The 20,958-nt window shown below is 40.8% G+C and overlaps 1 protein-coding gene across 6 annotated transcripts in view; it reads right to left on the bottom strand.

Moving 5' to 3' along the window:
• Positions 1-20,063, bottom strand: part of LOC133646484 (collagen alpha-1(XII) chain-like) — a 73,415-nt gene extending 53,352 nt beyond the window's left edge. For 2 of the 6 annotated variants that reach the window (XM_062041883.1, XM_062041884.1), the window contains exons 1-14: positions 19,736-20,061; positions 18,694-18,799; positions 15,858-15,974; positions 15,630-15,773; positions 14,102-14,155; positions 11,701-11,964; positions 11,451-11,615; positions 11,141-11,314; positions 10,741-11,031; positions 10,042-10,644; positions 7,361-7,639; positions 6,947-7,222; positions 6,588-6,860; positions 424-693 (exon numbers count right to left, since the gene is read on the bottom strand). In XM_062041883.1, coding sequence (XP_061897867.1) covers positions 424-693; positions 6,588-6,860; positions 6,947-7,222; positions 7,361-7,639; positions 10,042-10,644; positions 10,741-11,031; positions 11,141-11,314; positions 11,451-11,615; positions 11,701-11,964; positions 14,102-14,155; positions 15,630-15,773; positions 15,858-15,974; positions 18,694-18,763 — 2,980 coding nt within the window. In that variant the 5' untranslated portion in view covers positions 18,764-18,799; positions 19,736-20,061. Of the gene's footprint in view, positions 1-423; positions 694-6,587; positions 6,861-6,946; positions 7,223-7,360; positions 7,640-10,041; positions 10,645-10,740; positions 11,032-11,140; positions 11,315-11,450; positions 11,616-11,700; positions 11,965-14,101; positions 14,156-15,629; positions 15,774-15,857; positions 15,975-18,693; positions 18,800-19,735 lie in introns of all 6 variants that reach the window. The other 4 variants (XM_062041885.1, XM_062041886.1, XM_062041887.1 and 1 more) reach the window with 3 other exon arrangements.
• Positions 20,064-20,958: the final 895 nt, after the last annotated feature.

The raw sequence follows: 20,958 nt of genomic DNA, 5'->3' as shown, positions 1-20,958 counted from the left end.
GGAGACGTACACGCACAATCAACCAACCTGAGTTAATATGATTACGTTGAGTTGGTTGGGTGTGGAAAGAATGTATTGTAACTTGTCTTCTGACATAGAGAAGAGAGCAGGTATGAATTTAGGCCCAAAATATACAGGGCATTCTACTGCAGAAACAGTGCTTGAATGAATGGCAGAGTATCACATTCAAGGGAATTATGTCAGTACAAGATAGCGACAGATACAAGCAGGTGCAATGTCAAGCAAAATTAATTTACAAAGTGAAATATTAAATCTAAAAAGTAGCCCTGTAGTTATGCACCAATGATGGTTTGACTTACACTCACATACATTATTTTTTACAAAGGAGATAAACTCACAAAAGAAAATAACAGAAACAAGCAAAGAGAAATGGAGTAAATAAAAGCAAAATAATCTACTTACTATCTGTGGTTTCCTCTCCAACCAATGGCTGGCCTTCACCAATGCCATAAACAGCGTACAAAGAAACCTCATAGCGTGTCTCTGGGGTGAGACCATCCAGAATAGTGGATGTGAGATCTCCCTGAATTCTCTTCTCTCCTGACTCTCCGGTTAACAGAGACCTCCAGGTGATCCGGTACTGACGCACTTTACCAGGAGCAGCAACCCAATTCACAACAAAACTTGTGTCCGTGGGGTCTTTTGTTACCAGGTCTCTGGGTGAACCAAGTTCTGTGGGTAAATTAGAAAATCATATTAATATGTCATTCAGAATATTTGCGGTTTTTTTACTCCCTGAAATGTGGTGCTTTGGTACACAAAAGTGCTGTAGACAGCCTTGACTGAAATACTGTGTGAATACCATCACTCATCTGTCTTTACTTTAACCCTGCAGGAGCTGCCCTGCACTGTGATCTTCTCCTTTTATAATCAAATGCTGTTGGAAAACTCCGCTAAACTAATCACAAATTGCTTATCCTCTGCACCGCTCCCTGCAGCACTTTAATTTTCCATCGAAACACAGGAAACACAAAAAAGTGTGTTTTCTACAGTTGCAGATGTTGCACTACTTCATCACTCTTTTTAGAGCTTGGGGAATTTGTTGGTGGTGTTTTATGATGAACAATCAGCTGCAAGAGAGATGAGCCCAACAAAACAAGGCACCCTCTAATTCAGTTAAAATGCCTTTAATATTTACGGCATGTCTTAATAGACATTAAGCCATGACGTGTTTCAGCCATCCTTTGTGACATTTTGAAAACAACCATAAACAATAATAAGTCTTCTAATGCTATTGCCTCTTCATGGAGTAGCCTAATGACAGAGCAGATGAGCTGGGTGGTCTCTCGAACCTCACTCATCAAAACCCACGGAAAATAGGTTCAATACGGACCAAAAAAAATGTGCGACTCCAAGCAGAAGTGGCCACTGTGTCTAATTTATGACTCCTTCTCAGCATCCCATCCATCCATTACTGAGGGCCTGGAAAGTGATCTGAACAGAATAACAGCAGAAGATGTTCCTGCCAAGCAGCATGATCTGCACCTTGAGAGTAGAGTTCAGAGATGAGGAGTTCCAGAGTTTGTAGAACCATGAAAATAGTCAAGGTCGCTTAGACTATGGCCAGACATTTTCCTCAACTAGAATGCCTTTGCCAAGTAAAAGGGAAAGGATGAACTTGATTGTTTTTTCCGGCTGTGCGTGAACCGCGGGTAAAGGAAAGGAACATAGCATGATGACTTCTGCAGACACTGGCCCACTTTTCAGCATTTGCACAAAAGTGAAGGGGCCACTCCAAAAGGTAAAGCATGCATGCATGAAACACATGGTTCACAGATTTAGCATAAGCAAAGTCAGATTCTTTCCACTCCACGTATAAAAAACTTCACCTCCAAGCTAAACTATCGTAATTAAATCCTGTGAATCCTCAAGAGCAGTGGTCCCCAACCTTTTTGTAGCTGCGGACCGGTCAACGCTTGAAAATGTGTCCCACGGACCGGAGGGGGGGGTGGGTGAAATTAAAAAAATAAATAAAAATGTTTTTTTATTTTCTTTTTTTTCATAAAGAAATACAATCATGTGTGCTTACGGACTGTATCCCTGCAGACTGTATTGATCTATATCAGGGGTCTCAGATACGCGGCCCGCGGGCCAATTGCGGCCCGCGAGACGTTATTTTGCGGCCCGCACCTTAATATGAAAATGTAATGTTAGTGCGGCCCGCGAGTTTTATATGAATGGCGCTTGACAGCGTCATACTTGCCAACCCTCACGATTTTTCCGGGAGACTCACGAATTTCAGGGCAACCATTCTCTCGAATGTCTGCCGATTTTCACCCAAACAACAATATTAAGGGCGTGCCGTGATGGCACTGCCTTTAGCGCCCTCTACAACCTGTACCAACAGCGTGCCAGCCGAGTCACATGTTGTATTTGGCTTCTGTACACACACGTAAGTGACTGCAAGACATACTTGATCAACAGCCACACAGGTCACACTGAGGGTGACCGTATAAACAACTTTAACACTGTTACTAATATGCGCCACACTGTGAACCCACACCAAACAAGAATGACAAACACATTTCGGGAGAACATCCGCACCGTAACACAACATAAACACAACAGAACAACAACCCAGAATCACATGCAGCCCTAACTCTTCCGGGCTACAATATACACCCCCGCTACCACCGAACCCCGCCCCCCCCTTCGTGCGTCGGTTGAGGTGGGCGGAGTTGGTTGTAGCGAGGGTGTATATTGTAGCCCGGAAGAGTTAGGGCTGCAAGATGTTCTGGGTATTTGTTCTGTTGTGTTTATGTTGTGTTTATGTTGTGTTACGGTGTGGATGCTCTCCCGAAATGTGTTTGTCATTCTTGTTTGGTGTGGGTTCACAGTGTGGCGCATATTTGTAACAGTGTTAAACTTGTTTATACTGCTACCCTCAGTGTGACCTGTATGGTTGTTGATCAAGTATGTCTTGCAGTCACTTACGTGTGTCTGCAGAAGCCTCATACAACATGTGACTGGGCCGGCACGTTGTTTGTATGGTGAAAAAGTGGACGCGACGACAGGTTGGAGAGGACGTTAAAGGCAGTGTCATCACGGCACGCCCTTAATATTGTTGTCCGGGTGAAAATCGGGACAAATTCGGGAGAATGGTTGCCCCGGGAGATTGTCGGGAGGGGCACTGAAATTCGGGAGTCTCCCGGAAAAATCGGGAGGGTTGGCAAGTATGTTGCTAGGGCGGGATAGCCATTCAAAGAAGGTGAATTCATTAAAAAGTGCATGTTAGATTTTTTTAAGAAAAAAAAAAGTTTGAGACCCCTGATCTATATTGATATATAATGTATATATTGTGTTTTTTATGTTGATTTAATAAAAATAAAAAAATAATATTATTTTATTTTATTTTTTTTTTCTTGTGCGGCCGGGTACCAATCGGTCCGGTGGTTGGGGACCACTGCCCAAGAGAACTACAAATACCCCTCTATCTATCTAATCTATACTGCAATTCACACAAAAAGTGTTTCCTTATCGTATATGTTACTGACTTCAACCCCAAGCAGGTAACTGTATACTGATATTCTCAAATTAAAACAATGCACTGATGACAAATTCACACTAAAGCCTTTCCCATATTAATAAATTGGGATACAACACAAATAAAGATGATCATAAATGCTTCTCCTGCAGAGGCATGTCCTGACATAACTTTCACAGATGCTTAAATCATATTACATAAAAAACAGCATCCATAAAAATGCAACAGCACCATCTCATGCAATGATAATTACCCTGGTGCTTGTGTCTAGCCTGCTAGACACAAGCACCAGGTTCAGACTTGTTCAGTCTTCACTTTATATTAGTAGAAAGTGCCACATCAGCAATGCATGGCAATCTTCATTTATACCATTTGACTTTAATTCGGATTTTCCCTGTGGGTCTGTCAGTGGACAAAAACATATACCCAGCAGTGCCATAGAATGAAACTAATACTGCATTAATAACTACAAAAGCACTTGGAGAGTGACTAACAGACAAACAAACCCCAGCAAATACATAACCTTCTGGTGGAGGTAAATAATCACAGGATAAATTAAATTGCTATGTCCGTGCATGTTTATTTTATTAATCTGGCCCTTACAAAAAAGGCTGCAAGAGAGTTCACTCTTTGCATTTAAGTGAACCCTCTTGTCAGTCATCTAATCTCTTTGTCTCTGTGGGTGGAAGCGGAGCAGGAGTGTGACCAGGGCTGACTTAACCTTAGGGGTCCCTGGGGCTGAAGGGGGTTTTGGGGTGACCCCAAACTTCAACAACTTATGTTGCTAACTAATTGAAAGACAAACTCTGACAAATTCGTAACTTCCTGGTGGGTGTAATTATTATAAATTACTTGTATGATTGAAAGATTCAATCAGATTAATCACAGAGTTGCTGTGGATTAATTTCAATAATCACAAGGAAATATCATTCATCTTTAATCTATATTAATCATTTTTCATTTTGCAGGAGCAATAAGACTCAATAAAGTAGGGAAATTATATGCACTTTTTGTTTTCCTAAATAAGCATGTATCCATAATAATGGGTTCTGTTACACAAACTTCCTCCTGCTAATTACTTGATGTCGGTCGACTGATCCATCGTTGTATTCAAATTTGCTATAGAGAGGGTCAACGTGGTGTTTAGTATTAGTTTGTTTTGTTTAATGTGAAGCAGAAAGGTTAATTGAGTTAACATTTTTAATCAGATTAATAATGATGATATATTTGTTTGCACTACATGACTCAATATTATGTAGTTTCTAAATTTGGTTGAAAGCCCATACCATTTCAGGCAACTTGATCATGTCCGTTTTTGGCTTCAGGGCACACATATATGGCCTTTCAAAAAACAGGCTGGGCCCTCAATACTCCAAGACACCCTGAAGCATTTTCCAAATATGCTTTTCTATTCATCGTCACTCTCACAGGATCTTGCAAGTCCTTTGCCCCACCCATGAGACAGCTCCGGCACCTTTCCAAGGTTCTCTAAGGTAACATCTTCCAAGATGAATAGGGCTCCCTATTCATAAGTAAATAATAATGTGTTTGTTCATATCATGCTCAGTTCATCAAAACAGTTTCATGTGCACCTGGCGAGTGCACCCTTTTAGACTTTTCATTGTAACATTTCTGTCTACCTCATGGCTTGTGTGCTGGCCACTATTCCATGCGCTTATAGTCACAAGGAATGGCTTTGTGTAACCCACCTATACAAACTTCATAGGCGAGGGTCACTCAAATTTAGTGACCCTTGAAGACAACAAGATCAGTGTTCATATAGTGCTGACATCATGATGACTTATTAGAGCCAACCAAACAAAGTGCTTTGTCATCTATGTCTTTTTCTATGGAGCTGCTGAGGACAGCAGATTCTGTACTTGTTGAAGTTAACGCAATAAAAAAAAATATTTTTGCATTTTAGTCGGAGTTAGTTAAAAAGGAAGGCCTGAAGATGAATGTAGCCTGTTTTGAAATGTTCACAGAGTTTTTTTTGTTAAAAAAACACCACACCCAAAGCTCGGGTAGAGTTGCAACAGCATGATTGTGATGTCTGGGAAAATGGGATGACATAATCAGTGATGCAAGGGTTGGTCAAGGAATGACATACAGTATGGTGTTCATCATAGCTGAAGCCTAATTTTAGTTGAGGAATGGTTTATTGAATGAATGAATTCTGATATCTTGATTTGTAATCATGAAGTGTTATATTTACCACAATAATGGACTAAATCTCAATGTCTGTGAGATCACCTTATTATTAAACCTGGATACAAATCTTTCCACTTTATTCTAACACTAAAGCCACGGTTGCATGTGTCATTGAATGGTGCAATAATAGACCAATCTCTCAGCACAGAATAGCCATACAACTTAAAGCCTGACTACTTCTACACAATACCTTACTTGTTGTGTGTTATGACCCCTAGTCTACTGCCATTCTAAGGTAATGATGCACCAAAATGAAACTTGAGGTTGTGCTTCTATGTTGCATTTTTCAAAAACTTCCCTAGTATATAAAACTGCACTATTAGGCAAATACACATATATTATAACAATACATGACCAGATGGCGGATGTAATAGAATCACTGCACAGGCTCTCTACTCCAAACCATTAACTTTCTACAGTCTTAGAAGCACCCCTACTCCAATTTCCAGTCTGTGCCAAAATAATTACATATAGTGCCACATTCCCAAGTTTTTCCTCTTCTATTATAAATTACAATCACAGCTCTAGTAACTTAAAATGTCAAACTTCAGTCGTATTTACCGTCATTTGACAAGCATCTAATACAGCAGATAGCGAATAAGGAAATACATGACCTTTGTATATATTATTGGACACTTTTTTCACCCACAAAATAACAGTAGACCACAAATACTACACGGCGTGTTTTGTCTCAGTTTATATGCATTCCTCAAAATGTGTTAATGCATATGTACACAGTAACAATTACTTACTGAATCAGTTGTTACATTATTACGCACACATTAGCATATCATGGGGGGAATATAAGTAGTTTTGGTCATCATTTAAACATCGTAATTACCCTACCCTTTTAAGTAAATGTGTTCCTTACCTTCTAATGTTGTTCCTGTGCCCAGAAGAGGATCGCCGACAGCAGAAGTATAGCGAGCACTGACAAATAGCTCATATTCAGTATCAGGTTGGAGGTTCTGAAGCAAAGCCTGGGTGGTATCCCCCCTGATGAATACCTCTCGCCTCTCACCGCCTTCTGCAGGTTTGTAGGAAATGCTGTATTGGAGGACATTTCCTGGAGCAGCCTCCCATGTCAGTCTCATAGTACTGATGGTTTCATCAAACACCTGAAGGTTGCGTGGTGAACCAATGACTGAGGGCAAACAGAACAACCTATAATTAGTATTCTTTAAGGAAGATACATTTAAGCTAAAAATGTTAGTAGTTTTATTGTCTCACCTTCCTTGGTGGTACCATCTATTTGCATCTCATCCCCCATGCCAGTGATGTATTCAGCAGATACAGACACACGATAGGTGGTGATAGGGAAAAGCTCCTGTAGGACTATGGTAGTCTCATCCCCAATAGTTTGGGCCTCCAGTATTTCCCCAGCACCACTAAGTGGGATGTAGGATAGACGATATCGGATAACCGAACCTGGGGCAGCTTGCCAAGATACCCTAAAACTGTTGGTAGTCTCCTCTGTAACTCGAAGGTTCCGCACTCTCCCTTTCTCTGTAAAGTGAGGCATAGCAGAATATAAATTCAGTTGGCTGGAGTATGACTAGCTTGCCAAACCCACAGAAATGAACTTGCTTTTATTTGAAAACAACACTGAACATAATATTTTATACAGTCAATACAATATCTCACCTTCGAGGGTGGTTTCTTCACCAGTTAAAGGAAAACTGTCTCCTTTCTCGTACTGAGCAAAGACGTTGACCTCATACGGCGTGAGAGGGTACAGATGAGGCAGAACAGCTGTGGTGGTATCACTGGGTATCGCCAGGGTAACATAGTCTCCGGTGACGTCTTCGGACTTACGGAATCGAACCAGGTAAGACAAGATGTAGGCCGCAGGTGCAGTCCAGGTAGTGCGGAAGCTGCGGGAGGTAATCTCAGAGAATACCAAATCCGTGGGTGGAAGCAGACCTACAAAATAAAATGATCGCATATTAAAGTCTAAATCACGTGAAAGTAGTAGCGCCATGATTGTGATACACTGTCAGTACAATGTTTTGTGGGCCTTCGTTCAATTTACCAAATAAGCCTTAATTACTGAGAGCAGTGAACAACAATGTTTTCTATGTTCTTCGTTCTATGCTTGAAAGGTTTAGAAAATTAAGTCGTCAAGCATGGCTCCATTCTTTAATTAACCTCGGGTCTTGTTCACGAGTGGAGGAAGATTGGATCGTGAGATCGACAGGCGGATCGGTGCAGCGTCTGCAGTGATGCGTACCCTGCATTGGTCCGTCATGGTGAAGAAGGAGCTAAGCCGAAGGGCAAAGCTCTCAATTTACCGGTCGATCTACGTCCTTATCCTCACCTATCGTCATGAGCTTTGGGTTATGACGGAAAGGACAAGTTCAAGGGTCCAAGCAGCCGAAATGAGTTTCCTCCATTGGGTGGCGGGGCTCTCCCGTAGAGATAGGGTGAGAAGCTCTGTTATTTCGAGAGGAGCTCAGCGTAAAGCCGCTGCTCCTCCACATCGAGAGAAGCCACATCAGGTGGTTCGGGCAACTAGTCAGAATGCCCCCGTAGGCCTCCCTGGGAAAGTGTTTAGGCGCGTCCAACCAGTAGGAGACCACAGGAAAGACCCAGGACATGGTAGAGAGACTATGTCTCCCAGCCGGCTTGGGAACGTCTCGGGATCCCCGGGGAAGAGCTGGACGAAGTAGGTGAGGAGAGGGAAGTCTGGGCTTATCTGCTTAGGCTGCTGCTTCTCTGCTTAGGCCCACAACTGTAGGCTGTAGGCTTCTTCATATGCATCAATAACAATTGTAATACAGTATGGACCAACATGACAGCAAATAACCTCCACCCAGCTTACACCCCACTCAGGAGGCAAACAAAACCAGCCTCTCAAACCATCAAAGCCTGACCTGAAAACATTCTCCTCCAGCTGCAGGACTGCTTCGCCTGCACAGAGTGGAGCAATTTTGAAGACCAGGAGGGGGACAGATTCACAAAGTCTGTCCTCTTCTACATTAACAGCTGTGTAGAAAATGTTACAGAGGAAAGACGCAGCCGGGTCGTCCCATAAAATAAGCCCTGGATGACAAATGAAGTCCAGACTCTAATCAGAGCCCGGAACTCTGCCTTTAGAAAAGGGGACTGGGTTCTCTACAGAATCGCCAGAGCCGGCCTGAGGAGAGGCATCAAACACGCCAAGGACTCATACATACTTGATGGACAATAACCTGCGTCAGATGTGGAAGGGCATCCAGCCCCTGACTAACTGCAGAGGCCACCCCCTCCAACATCCCAGTGCAGCAGCAGCCTGGCAGAAATTTAAACAGCTTCTTTGCCCGGTTTGAAGCCACCACCACACACCCACTGACACTATTCCCCCTGAATCCAGCACCCCACCCCTCTCCCTAATCTACGGACAGTGAACCCCAGGAAAGCTGTTGGTCCCGGTAGTATCCCGAGGAATGTGATCAAAGCATGTGCAGACCAACTAGCCGTGATCCTCACAAAACTGTTCAATCTCTTCCTGACACATGCCACCGTCCCCACATGTCTGAAGGCTTCCACCATCATCCCCTTCCCCCAAAAAACTGCCATAGGCAGCCTGCATTATGACAGACCAATAGCTTTGACGTCTGTAATCATGAAGTGTTTGGAGCTGCTGTTGGCCTTCTACCGCTCCTCTGCGGAGAACGTCCTGACCTACAGTCTGGGAGTGGGGTACACAGGCTCCACAGTTGAGGACAAAAAGGCGATGCAGAGGGTTATAAACACTGCCCAAAAATCATCGGCTGCCCTCTGCCCACCCTGGAACTCATCTCCTCATCCTGCTGCCTCAGGAGAACCACGGCCATCACAAAAAACACTTTACACCCTGCTCACTCTATGTTTGACCTGTTGCCTTCTCGAAGACATTACAGGTTAATAAAATCCTGCACCAGTAGGCTAGCAAACAATTTCTTCTCCTAATAGACATAACTCGACCCCGAAACATTAACCCAAACTACCTCATCCTGAACTCTTGCACATTTTGTTGCACACTGTTTATGTATATCCAATGCACCATCGGTATTTATATTTTATATTTATTCCTTTACCCTTCAGTTTTTATACTCATCGCACTTTCAGTATTCATTTATTCATAACATTTTTTATAGCATTTGTTTCTGTTTTTAGTGCCATTTCCATGTTTTTGTCTCGTGTTAATCTTGTGTAATTTTGTCTGTGCTGTGCACATGGATCTGTGGAAGTACCTCCCACCTAATCTTGTTGTAACAACCAGTATTATGAAAATAAAGGTGAGTCTGAATCTGAATGTAGTTGCTCATAATTGGTTAGTTAAGATCATCTGTCCTCCTACTTACTCTTCTTTTTGATTTTGAGCAGCTCCTGTTCGATCCTCAAACAGATGGACTGGGTAAGCTCTTTGGAGATCCTCTGGAAGGCATCAAAGTCCTCCACCTCGTAGACATGAGTATCTGATGGTTGATTGGCGATGGCTTCAAGCTCTGACCTCACTGCATCTTTCACACCAACAGCAAAAATCTCCACATCGCTATTCCTCAGGTTGGTTGCCGCATCCTGAAAAGAGTCTGATGACTTTCCGTCTGTGATCAACACCATAACACGGGGAACATTGTCTCTCGCTCCACGGGAATTGATAAAGACTTTGTCCTTGACATATGCCATGGCCCTGCCAGTGTTGGTGGAGCCTCCACGGTAAGGGAAGGTGCGTACAGCTTTAACAACAGCACTAATGTCGTGATGGGTGTTTAGGGAGAACTCAGTGTGTGGATCTCGACTGTACTGGACCAAGCTAATCTGGACCTTGTTGGGTCCAATGTCGAATGAATCCACCAGTACCTCCAAGAAGGCACGGACTTTGGCAAAGTTTTGTAATCCAATACTGTACGAGCCATCTACCAGTAGAACCACGTCAGCCTGAACATCCACTCCCAGAGAGCATTCTAGAATGGGCGCAAACACAGATTCTAGTTACACCACAAAAGCAACATAAGGTGATGACAATGATGACAGCAAATCATACCAACAAATCCCCTCACCTGTTCTGACTTTGACAGGTTGCGTCCTCTCCAAAGTCACGATGGGCTCACTAGGTGTCAGACCCTTTAAGGCGTACAGGCTTATCTCGTATTCTGTCTCAGAAGAGAGGTCACGTACAATGATGGATGTCTGTGTAGCTCCGATGTACAACTCTTGCCGCTTAACACCGGGCAACATGGGAACAAGGACGAGCTTATAGCCTGTGATCTGCCCCAGGGATGGATCCCACGTAATTCTCATTGACTTTGAAGCAATTTCCGTGACTTGCAAGTTGTATGCTGGCTCCACCACTGAAAGAAAATTATTCAACAATTTGGAGAGTGCTGTAAATTCCCTAACTGTGTAGTAAACAAGAATTGAATCCCATAAATAACCATTGGAGCATAATAATAGACCTACTTTCTTCACCGCTGACTATTACGTTGAGCTGCTCATCAACACCTGAGCACACCTCTGAAACAATCTTTTTCTGGACCTCTTGGATCCTGTCAAAGTTGGGCACATTGTACACATGTTTGCTGTACGGGGTGGAGGCCATTTCTCTGAGCTCATTTTCATCTGCTCCTTTAATACCTGAGATGGAAAATAACAAGTACAAAAATGTTTATTCAGATGCCTGGTTTTAGTGTAGCTTTTATTAGGCATCTTATCATGAAGAATCAGTGGAAAGGCAAAAGGTTTCCAAAAGGACCTTTGTGGAAAAACATACCTAGGACAAATATTTCCACTCCAATATTCCTGAGTCTTTTAGCATATTCCTCCACTGGATCTTGGGATTTTCCATCAGTGATAATCATAGCTATCTTTGGAAAACCTTTCCTGGATCCAGCTTCCTCCGTGAATATGTTTTGCAGCAAGTAATCAATAGCATCACCTAAAAGCAGAGGCATAAAGGATACTTTATATATTTGCTTTAATTTGTTCAAATACAAAATATACAAGATCAATTAGCCCTATACCTGTCATGGTATTTCCTCCCTTGTATGGCAGTGTGTTGATGGCTTGAAGCAGGTCACCTCTTCTGGTGTATCGTGTGAGGGGGAACTCTGTTCGAGTGTCTGAGCTGTATTGCACCACAGCCACTTGAGTTTTGTCCTTGCCGATGTCAAAGGCACCGGCCAGACCGGCGATAAAACTACGGATGTGCTTAAAGTTCTCTCTACCCACGCTCCATGAACCATCCACTAGAAACACCAAATCTGCGATTGCACTGACGGAACACTCTGCAGAGACAAAGAGCAAAATTCAGTCTGTTTAATAATGTCATGTTGCAGAATTTGGATTGACCTAAACTTAGAGCTTGATGGGTGTAAAAATACTTGTATGATGACCTTTTCTTTCAATGTGTGCTTTAATACCAAAAAAGAATGGGGTGTGCCAAAGTTTTGGTTTGGTACAGTCATTCTACCCTTGAAGCAACTCTGCAGACTAAATACAGGGCCGTCGCTACCCACATGTAGACCGCCCGTTGTATGTACGGCCCCAAGATTTATGTGGGGACCTATTATGCACAGGGGAGGCTCATCATCTGCAAATGTGCAAAGGATGTACATTGCTGCCACAGGATTATCTCAGGGCATTCAATTGATCACAACTGGACTGTTTGGTTTGTCTTAGAAGATGTTTTGCCTCTCATCCCTATTGGCTTCATCAGTTCATGCTCATAGATTTAGATTGGTCAGATCTAGCCTTAGACTTAGATTGGTCAGATGCACAGGACAAGATATTCCCAGACAGGAGATGAGTAGATAAAAATAAGGATGAGTAATCTGACAGAACACATAATGCTGCAATAATTAACAGCACCCAGATTTGAAAACATAAAGCACACACAGTCATTAAACAAAACATCCATCTTACCAATAGTGAGTAAGTAAGGACTTCGCCTAAAAAAACTACTATCTCCATGTGTGAACACAAATGACTATGCGTTTACAGACTATAACTGTATTTACTTCTTGTTTTATGGCAGGGGACTCAACGTTAAAAATATATTACCGCCACCTATTGTATTAGAGTTTGAACCAGACCTTCCCTTTCCTCTCCCTCACATACCTGTACATACTTCCAAGACTAAATTCTATTCCATGAACCAGTATTTTCTAGAAACGTTATAAACATTTTCTGGTTGCTGTTTAGTACCCCTTTGAGGGTAACTTCCTTATTTCCATGTCTTCTAACTTCCTCTCTCAGCTTTCTTTCTCTTCTATATTGAATGATAGCATGTTCCACTGACTCTACCTCATTGCAGCTGTAACATAATCTTGTTGGTCGTTTACTTATAAGGTACAATGTCTTATTCAGTCTGGTGTGTCCTAATCGAATAGCTGATATAATTCCTTACTCTTAGTTGTTCCCCCTTACAGTTCTTCCAGCTCCTTTTGTGTTCTGTATTGCCTATACTTCACAGTGTAAGTGTCTCCCTTTTGTACTAATGTCCCAATGTGTTTGCCACTCTTACAAAAGATGTTCATTAATTAATGATTTTGCCACTGTCCTACTGAGAAGTACCTCTCTGAGCTGCTGTAGCGTTATTGTTTGCTTTGCTCGCTGATCTGCCATTTCATTGCGCTTAATGCCTGTGTGAGCCGTAACCCATAGGAACCTTGCACTGTTACTCACCCTCTCAAGCCTGAAGAGTATTTTATATATATATATCATTAATTATATCTTGTCTGTTTTGTGACCTAAAATTTTGAATAGAGATTAACGCTGACCTTGAGTCCTCACCAGCAAGATTCACTTTTATTTTTCAGAATTCTGCATGGCTCTGCAATTTGTGTGACGATTGGTACGTGACTGCGAAGACAGTTGTCATTGCTTTTATTGGTTGACTTAGTTCCATTGGTCATTTACACGTCTTTCGTTTTTTAAAACAAATGTTGAAAATGTTGTAAGTGCTTTGCGATGAACAAGGGCACATTGAAGAGCGGAAGTAGTTTCTAGAAAGATCAACAGGCGGGGCGCTGGCGGATACTGAAGATGTTTAAATCCTTATGATGTATTTTGTCAGATGGTGCTTGTTTCTATGGGGTACAGTGGACGTGTCTTTGCTGGTTAACCCACCCCTTTCTGCTCTATTCCTCTTCATGACACACAAAACAAACATTGTATTCTGACTTGAAGCCTCCGTTTCCTTTTTTAGAGACTGCTTTTAATTAAAGGAATCAATGCTAGCTTTCCCAGTCACTGTAAGGAATGTTGTGTGCTCACCTTTGACAACCCAGCATAAGGTAATATGACCAAATAATTCCAATAGAAAAATACACTGTCAGGGCCAGTATGACAAGATATTAAAAAAATAAGATGGCGAAGGAGCCTCAAAAATATTTTGTTTGGCACAAGACGAAAAATACTCACTGATGTCTTGGGACTGTGGCCTCCTGACTCGTCCAGTGGTGTTACCAGACTGAACTGAAAGACAGGAACACCTGTACGTTTAACAGTGAACATTGTCGCCCCGATCCTACTGTGTTATTTTTGCAGCAGGAGAAGGCAGGAAAAACAGTGTGTCGCAAAAAAACAAGTCAACAGCTACGTACAGACAGATAGTGTATGTTTGACGCATAATGCATAAACAGTGGCAAAATCTGGAAAAGGCATCATTGACATACTAAAATATATACTGTAATCCACATTCCGTGAAAATATTTGATACATTTTGTTTTAAAGAGGCTGGGACAAGACATAATTAAAATTTATAGAAGGTCATTAATTGTTGATCTTGCAATATTCACTAAAGGGATGCTTGATTAGGTACTAGGTATCAAAATCTTATGGGGTTAAACTAGGACTAAAAAAATGTTAGTGCATTAACTCATGTGATTAATCACAAAAAATAATCGCATTAATCATGTATAAATGTAGATTAATCACGCAATTTATTTTGAGCGCACATGCTCCTTCACGTGAACACAGTGCTTCTCAAAAATGTTTTTTTTCTCACCCCACCCCAGGAAGAAGGAAACATTTTCTCCGCCGTCATCAATAGTATAATTTGTCCATAAAATTGTTATAAATATACCTCTGCATACATTGTATTCTTATTAACATTAAATAAAACAGAAAAAGAAACACATATATAAATGAACTTACAACAAAGAATAGCTTAATTAACGTTTATTTTTACTTTGTAACTGAAAAGATTTAAAGTGCATCAATTTGCCAGAAATTCAGAAAAAAATGTAACCTTATTTAAACTGGAAAAATGTTTTGACCGACTTGAACCATTTGATACTGAGAAATAAAATTAGATAAATAATGATAATAATAATAATTGTAATTTATCAGCAACAATAACTTAGGAGCGCAGTATATAAAACACTTTAATCGACAAAAAAAAATTGAACAAAACTATTTGTGATTTTTTTTTTTATTCATCAAAATGAGGAAGTCAGGATCGTTTTGTTGCGCACAGCTTATCAAATCAGAGTTTGAAGCATGATACAGCATTATACTGATAAAGCATGTTCCCTGGGGTCAGGGGTCTAAAAGTATTTGGCCATTATTGCTTTTATTGTTTTAAAATTCTTAACGCCGCATCTGCTTCCTTTTGAATTGTATTCAGCACAGTGCAAAGCTCCACCAAGGTCAAAGTGCTGATAAAAGTTTAAAAAAAATGTTTGGGTTTGTTATTAGACTACTTCCTGGTTCAACAACAAACAGATGGGCAGTGATATGAAGATTCCTGGGGGGTGGGCAGTTGCCGTATCTATAAACAGGCCCAACCCATTCACAACAGTTGGTTTTGTAACTGTATACTGTTTACTGTTTCACCATGTTAACATAACGGCTGTGAAAAAAGATAAAGCAAACAACAACAAAAAAAGGTGGTGGCCTCAGACATTTGCACAAACCTCTTACTTTTCAAAAAAAAGTTCAAACTTACTTGTGAGTTGACCAAAAATGGGAATGCTCTCCTCTGATCCATAATAGGCGTTGATGGACACAGAGTAGTCCAGATCAGGGGTTAGGTTAGTGAGTGAAGTGCTTGTGGTGTACGGATTAAGAGCAAAGTCTCTGGTCGGTTCATCTGGATGAAAATAAGCAAAAAATAGAATGTTAGGTTGCAGTATGTGGATGTGTGTAAATGGTGCGTGCTTGTGTTCTTACTGACCAGCCTCTGAAACGACTTGTATTCTAAAGCCGTCTATCCTTGACGAGGGCCTTGCCCATGACATTTCCACTGTGTTCTCATTTATAATTTTAAAGTTCAAATCCGAGGGGGGTTCCACTGTAAACAAGAGATGAAGTAGCGTTTAAATCACACATAAATGGAAAGTATGTATGTTTGAAATTGTATTATTGATAAACAAGAAGACAGCATTCACGTCAATCCCAACGACAAACACTTCATGACTGAAGTGGGCTTGTTTCGTTGTTGGGGGACAGACACAAAGCATTGATGTTCATGTGTGATATGATGAGTAAAGAATATGTAACAATACACAAAGTGGAAAAAAGCCATTTTGGAGCAAAAATGGCGTTTGTTTGAGTTGCCCGACCACGGTGGCCAACAACTCAAGCACTGGCATACAGAACATGTGCACGACCGAAAACATGACCACAGTGCAAACATTGAGTGAACCATCCAAATAACATGCTGGGTGCAGTCATTACAATGCATGCCCCGACCACTTTAACCACAAAGTTGATCTCAGCATGACAAAAAACACAACTTCACTGCAAGTTACTGATTATACAATGGACTCCAAGATGCCATATTCTAGCCTTGACACAATTGAACTCCATATGTTTTATATACACGCGGTATATAAACATATTCTATGTTGTTTATGAGGTTCAAATGGCCTGACACGAGCAAGTGGCACACATCCATTGCAAACCGTTTAAAAAGATTACACAATGTGTCACAGGAGACTCTTGTGCACTTTTTCCACTGACAGCATCAAAACAATTTGAACATGTACAATAAACAGCAAACTAGTCCTTTTAAAAAAAAAGAACATATAGATTGGGACAAGAACAGACATTTTCCGGGTCATGCATCATGTACATGTAAAAGTTGTTCGGCTTAACAACTTTGTTGGACTTGCTTCTCCATGTACAGTTGGGACCACACAGACAGGTGACAAACATATTTTAGAATGATATTCCTTCTTATAGCCGCCAGCCTAACAGCCCACAATGTAGTTCCATGCCAACGGAAGGAAGTGAATGTATAAAAGTGTGTGTGTTATTATCTTTATGAACTAACTGAATTATTATGTGAGTCTCTAATGACTGATGACGTGAAATCATTCAATGAGTTAGTGTGGCTTTCTTTAAGTGTTTCGCTAAACCCTGACGTAGGAAGGAAGCATGCAGCTAATTAGACATGAGGATAGAAATTCTACAAGACGCTGCGTGCTGGCTGTTAATAAGAGGTTTTGTCATGAATATCATTGAAAAATATACTTTTTGATGGAAGGAAGCCATAGCTTGGCAATGCAGAGGCAGATGACGAACAGGAGCCCATTAAAAACGTAAAAAACTAGGATTGGAGGATCACCAACCTGGCTTATATACTCGACGGAACGTGTCCCCGTTCATTTCTCCACGAGTGCACTGCTCCAACCATGGTATGAAGGTGTGAATATGTGTGTGGGGATTCAAAAGATGGCTAAATAAAACTGGTGAAAATGATTCGGGCAAGACTTTGCCTCCCACATTTTGTTCATGTTTATGTTCTTGGAGTTAAAATACACTAAAGGTGGTCTTGCCTGATATTGTTAGGCTCTTGTGGCTGTTGGTGGTATGTCCCATCAGTTCTTAATAAAAGACACCCGCTCTACGTCTGGCTACTGTTCTCTGAGTAACCTCAGTCTCCAGGCAGACAGCCACCCTGGTTTGTGCTCCTGCCAGAAGGGGAGACCGCGGAGAGGGGGCTGGGGGATGAACATGGACCCTCCCAGAGAGGCAGGAAGAATGCCAAAGTCATTCCGCATGTGCTGACATTAAACATTACTGCATTGTAACTTTCCATACGTGTTGCAAGTCAGCGTTTTTCGCAAATGCCCGCAAAGGAGCCCCTAGAAGGGCTCTTTGTGTGTCTTTGTGCTGTCTGAGAACTCTTTTGCTATTCTCCAATTTCATCTTTCCATTCCTCCAGTGGCGATATGTGAGAGGAGAGCTTAGACTCCACTCATGCTGCCAGAGAGCTATTATTTGGGGGGGAAATGACAATGTTTCCATACCATATTTGATATGATTTTGGGTTAGATTCTTGTATATAAAGTCACTTTTCATTTTACCATCAATAGCATTTTAACATGTATATAACAAAACAGTGACACATACGGCAAAAAGAGTACATCTGATTTATGTAGCTGTGATTTATTTACTTTTCCTTTTTTTTTACCACTGACATTCTGAATGTTTCATAAATCATACTGATTTGTTCCCACTTTTGAAGGCCTCATTATAGGTAATGCAATGACTTAAAACCACTGATTCCACACTATAATAATAACTTACAAATGTCTAATCATTCTTTCCAGTGTGCAGTTAGTTGGGATTTAGCAACTGTCACCATGGGAAATAACAAAGGCATTTAATAGCAAAACAATAAACAATAAATTACATTTGATGAAGTCTTTTTTTTAACAAATATCATTTGAAATTGGAAATGCAAACTAATATAATGTTACTTGGTTATTACTATTTGTTACGAATAGTGAAAAAACATACAACATAAATGCTCATTTATAATAGGTCTTGACATATGAATCTGACAAAGTACACCACAAATGCATGTATGTATGTAACATACGCATAAATAAGTACAACTTTATTAACATAATCATTACTGGCAATGTTACAATAAAGGACTAATTCCCAGAACACAATCAAATGGAGATAACTGGTAAAAGGAGAGAGGGAATAGATGAAGAGACAGAAATAGGAAGGAAAGTGTGTGTAGTTATCATGATTGACGGGTGTGCTTTGCTTACCTTGGGCATCGATGGAGGATATCAAAGCTGCAAGCAAGGCAGCCGTGACTAAAGAGAGCCCTGTCTTCATTTTTGGCCCTAAAGGGTCAGCAGGGCAGCAATCAGTCTGAATGACAGACAAAAAGACAAAAGGTCACGTTATGTCAAGCAAACCACGGCACATGTGTCTGAAGTGAATATTGCAGGCAACGATTGTAACTAGCTCAGTTATTGCAAGTAGGGTCTCAGTAGGAACACAACTAAACAAAAAAAAACTAAAAAAAAAATCTACAAAAATGGGGGAAAACTGAGCACAATGTAAAGAGGAAAAGCTGAAATGTTGATACTGAAAATAATAATAACATGTGTGTGTATGAATAAGCTGTTTTAGCATTTTTACAACATTCTGAAAAATATACAAAAATGAAAATGGCCATTGTATCCTTCGATTATTCTGTATGCAGCCATTGGTGGAAAAGGTTTGGATACCGCTGAGTTCTGCAGAGTCAGCAGAAGCTAAACGGCCACACAAGTTGCAGCTAACTAAGAACAGGGGAGTTTCAATATTTAGCCCTTTTTATAATTAAAACAAATGTACTTGTTGATTCTTTTAACATAGCTTATAATATCGTATTTAATAGCTAGGTATAATAATGTCAACTTCTAGGTTAGATTACACCTGAAATAGCCTACTATAGATGCATTGAGTACGTTTAGTTATTTTCATGAATTTATACAAAATTGTGGCCATTTTTCATCCACACAGGGATTTTTACTCCTAGAAATCAATAATTTGGGAAAAAAAAAAAAAATAAGCCAGTTCTAAAATAGTTAGGACAGTAGCCTACCATTTGTGGTGGTGTGATATGAAAATTAAAAAACAAAAAAGTTCAACTTGGTTAAAGTATGTTTAGACTATAAAATCTAAATCACTGAATTCTCTGTAAACCACAAAACAAGTATCTGCAAAATCTTCAGAAAACAACAACAACAACAAAATAATAGTGTTCATTAATCAATAGAATGTTCATGAATAAACTAAGTCAAGTTGTGGACAACTCACCTAATCTCACAGCCAAAAGATGGTGATGGTGAATTGTGGTGATTCTGTGTGAAGCCTCCCCCTCTGCACCTTCTCTCCTCTCTAATTCCTACAGACTCCACAAGCAGATGTCCAAGGAGGAAAAGCTTCCTTCCAAGTGGGAAGAATCTTTCCACCAGTAGCTTCTTAATAGGGGGGGCAGTTCCCAACTCTCAATTTATCACCATTTTGCTCTGTGACGAAAACCCCGCCTGTTAGTTGATGTATAGCCCCCCTGCCGGGACCGAGTAGTTCCATGAAAATGACATTTTCCCCTCAAATTCCATCGGTCTGGCGCTTTAATGAGTTTCCAGCGCCAGTGTGACCTCACAGCAGTTGGCCAGATGACACGGTGGGGGTGTTCAAGCAACAAAATACAATTTATTTGGACATGTGTCAAGGGATGAGTCCCAATGTTTGCAGTGGGAAATGAAAACCCCTCACTTTTTCTGATTCATTTGGTACACCGAATGCACAAAATGCTCTTAGGCATAAACACTGATGTGATCAAATTAATAGTGTTTATTATCTAGGGTTGCTTTATTCATTTTTAGAAAATGTCAGTTTAGTTTAGAGTTCAGGAACTTTCTAAGATCACTGCTGAGTTTTAAACCAAAATGATTAGTTGTTCTTTGGCGTCCTCTGGCGTTCAAAAGCTACTCCTGCATCTGAATATGGGTACTGTTGCAGCTGTTGAAGGAACATCTTTTGGTGGTCATCCAAACATTTAAATGCACATTTACACAAACTGTTCAATGTGTAAAAAAAATGTCCCACAATTTTTGCTGTTCTCTCACACCGAGCTGAACAACAAAGGTGTGTAACAACAAGGGCTTTCTTTAAATTGTTGGAGAATCGACGATTCGATGGATTCTGATTCGACTATCAACCTCAGTCGAATCATCTGATATTGATATTCCGTTAATACCCGTTGAGGGCTCGCGTACAGCAGATGTGTTAGGTGAGTAAACTTAATTGCATTCCTCAAGTTTTCTTTGAATTTTAGCAAATATTCCTGTTTGAAGACAAACCTTAGTTTCGGCTGTCACTTCAGACTTTCTCAGAGCGGGTTGCTGCTACCTGGTGTGAAGTCATGTCTCCAAGATCAGTTAGGGTGTTTTAGCCTCCTACACCTCTTATCGTATAAAAACTGCACACAAGAATATTTTACTAATAGTATTGGGAGGATGTTTCTACATTGGGGA

The sequence above is a fragment of the Entelurus aequoreus genome, linkage group LG03 (genome assembly GCF_033978785.1).
Source record: "Entelurus aequoreus isolate RoL-2023_Sb linkage group LG03, RoL_Eaeq_v1.1, whole genome shotgun sequence".
Lineage (NCBI taxonomy): Eukaryota > Metazoa > Chordata > Actinopteri > Syngnathiformes > Syngnathidae > Entelurus > Entelurus aequoreus.
Note: the sequence above shows the minus strand (reverse complement) of the source record. Positions and strands in the feature narration are given on the sequence as shown.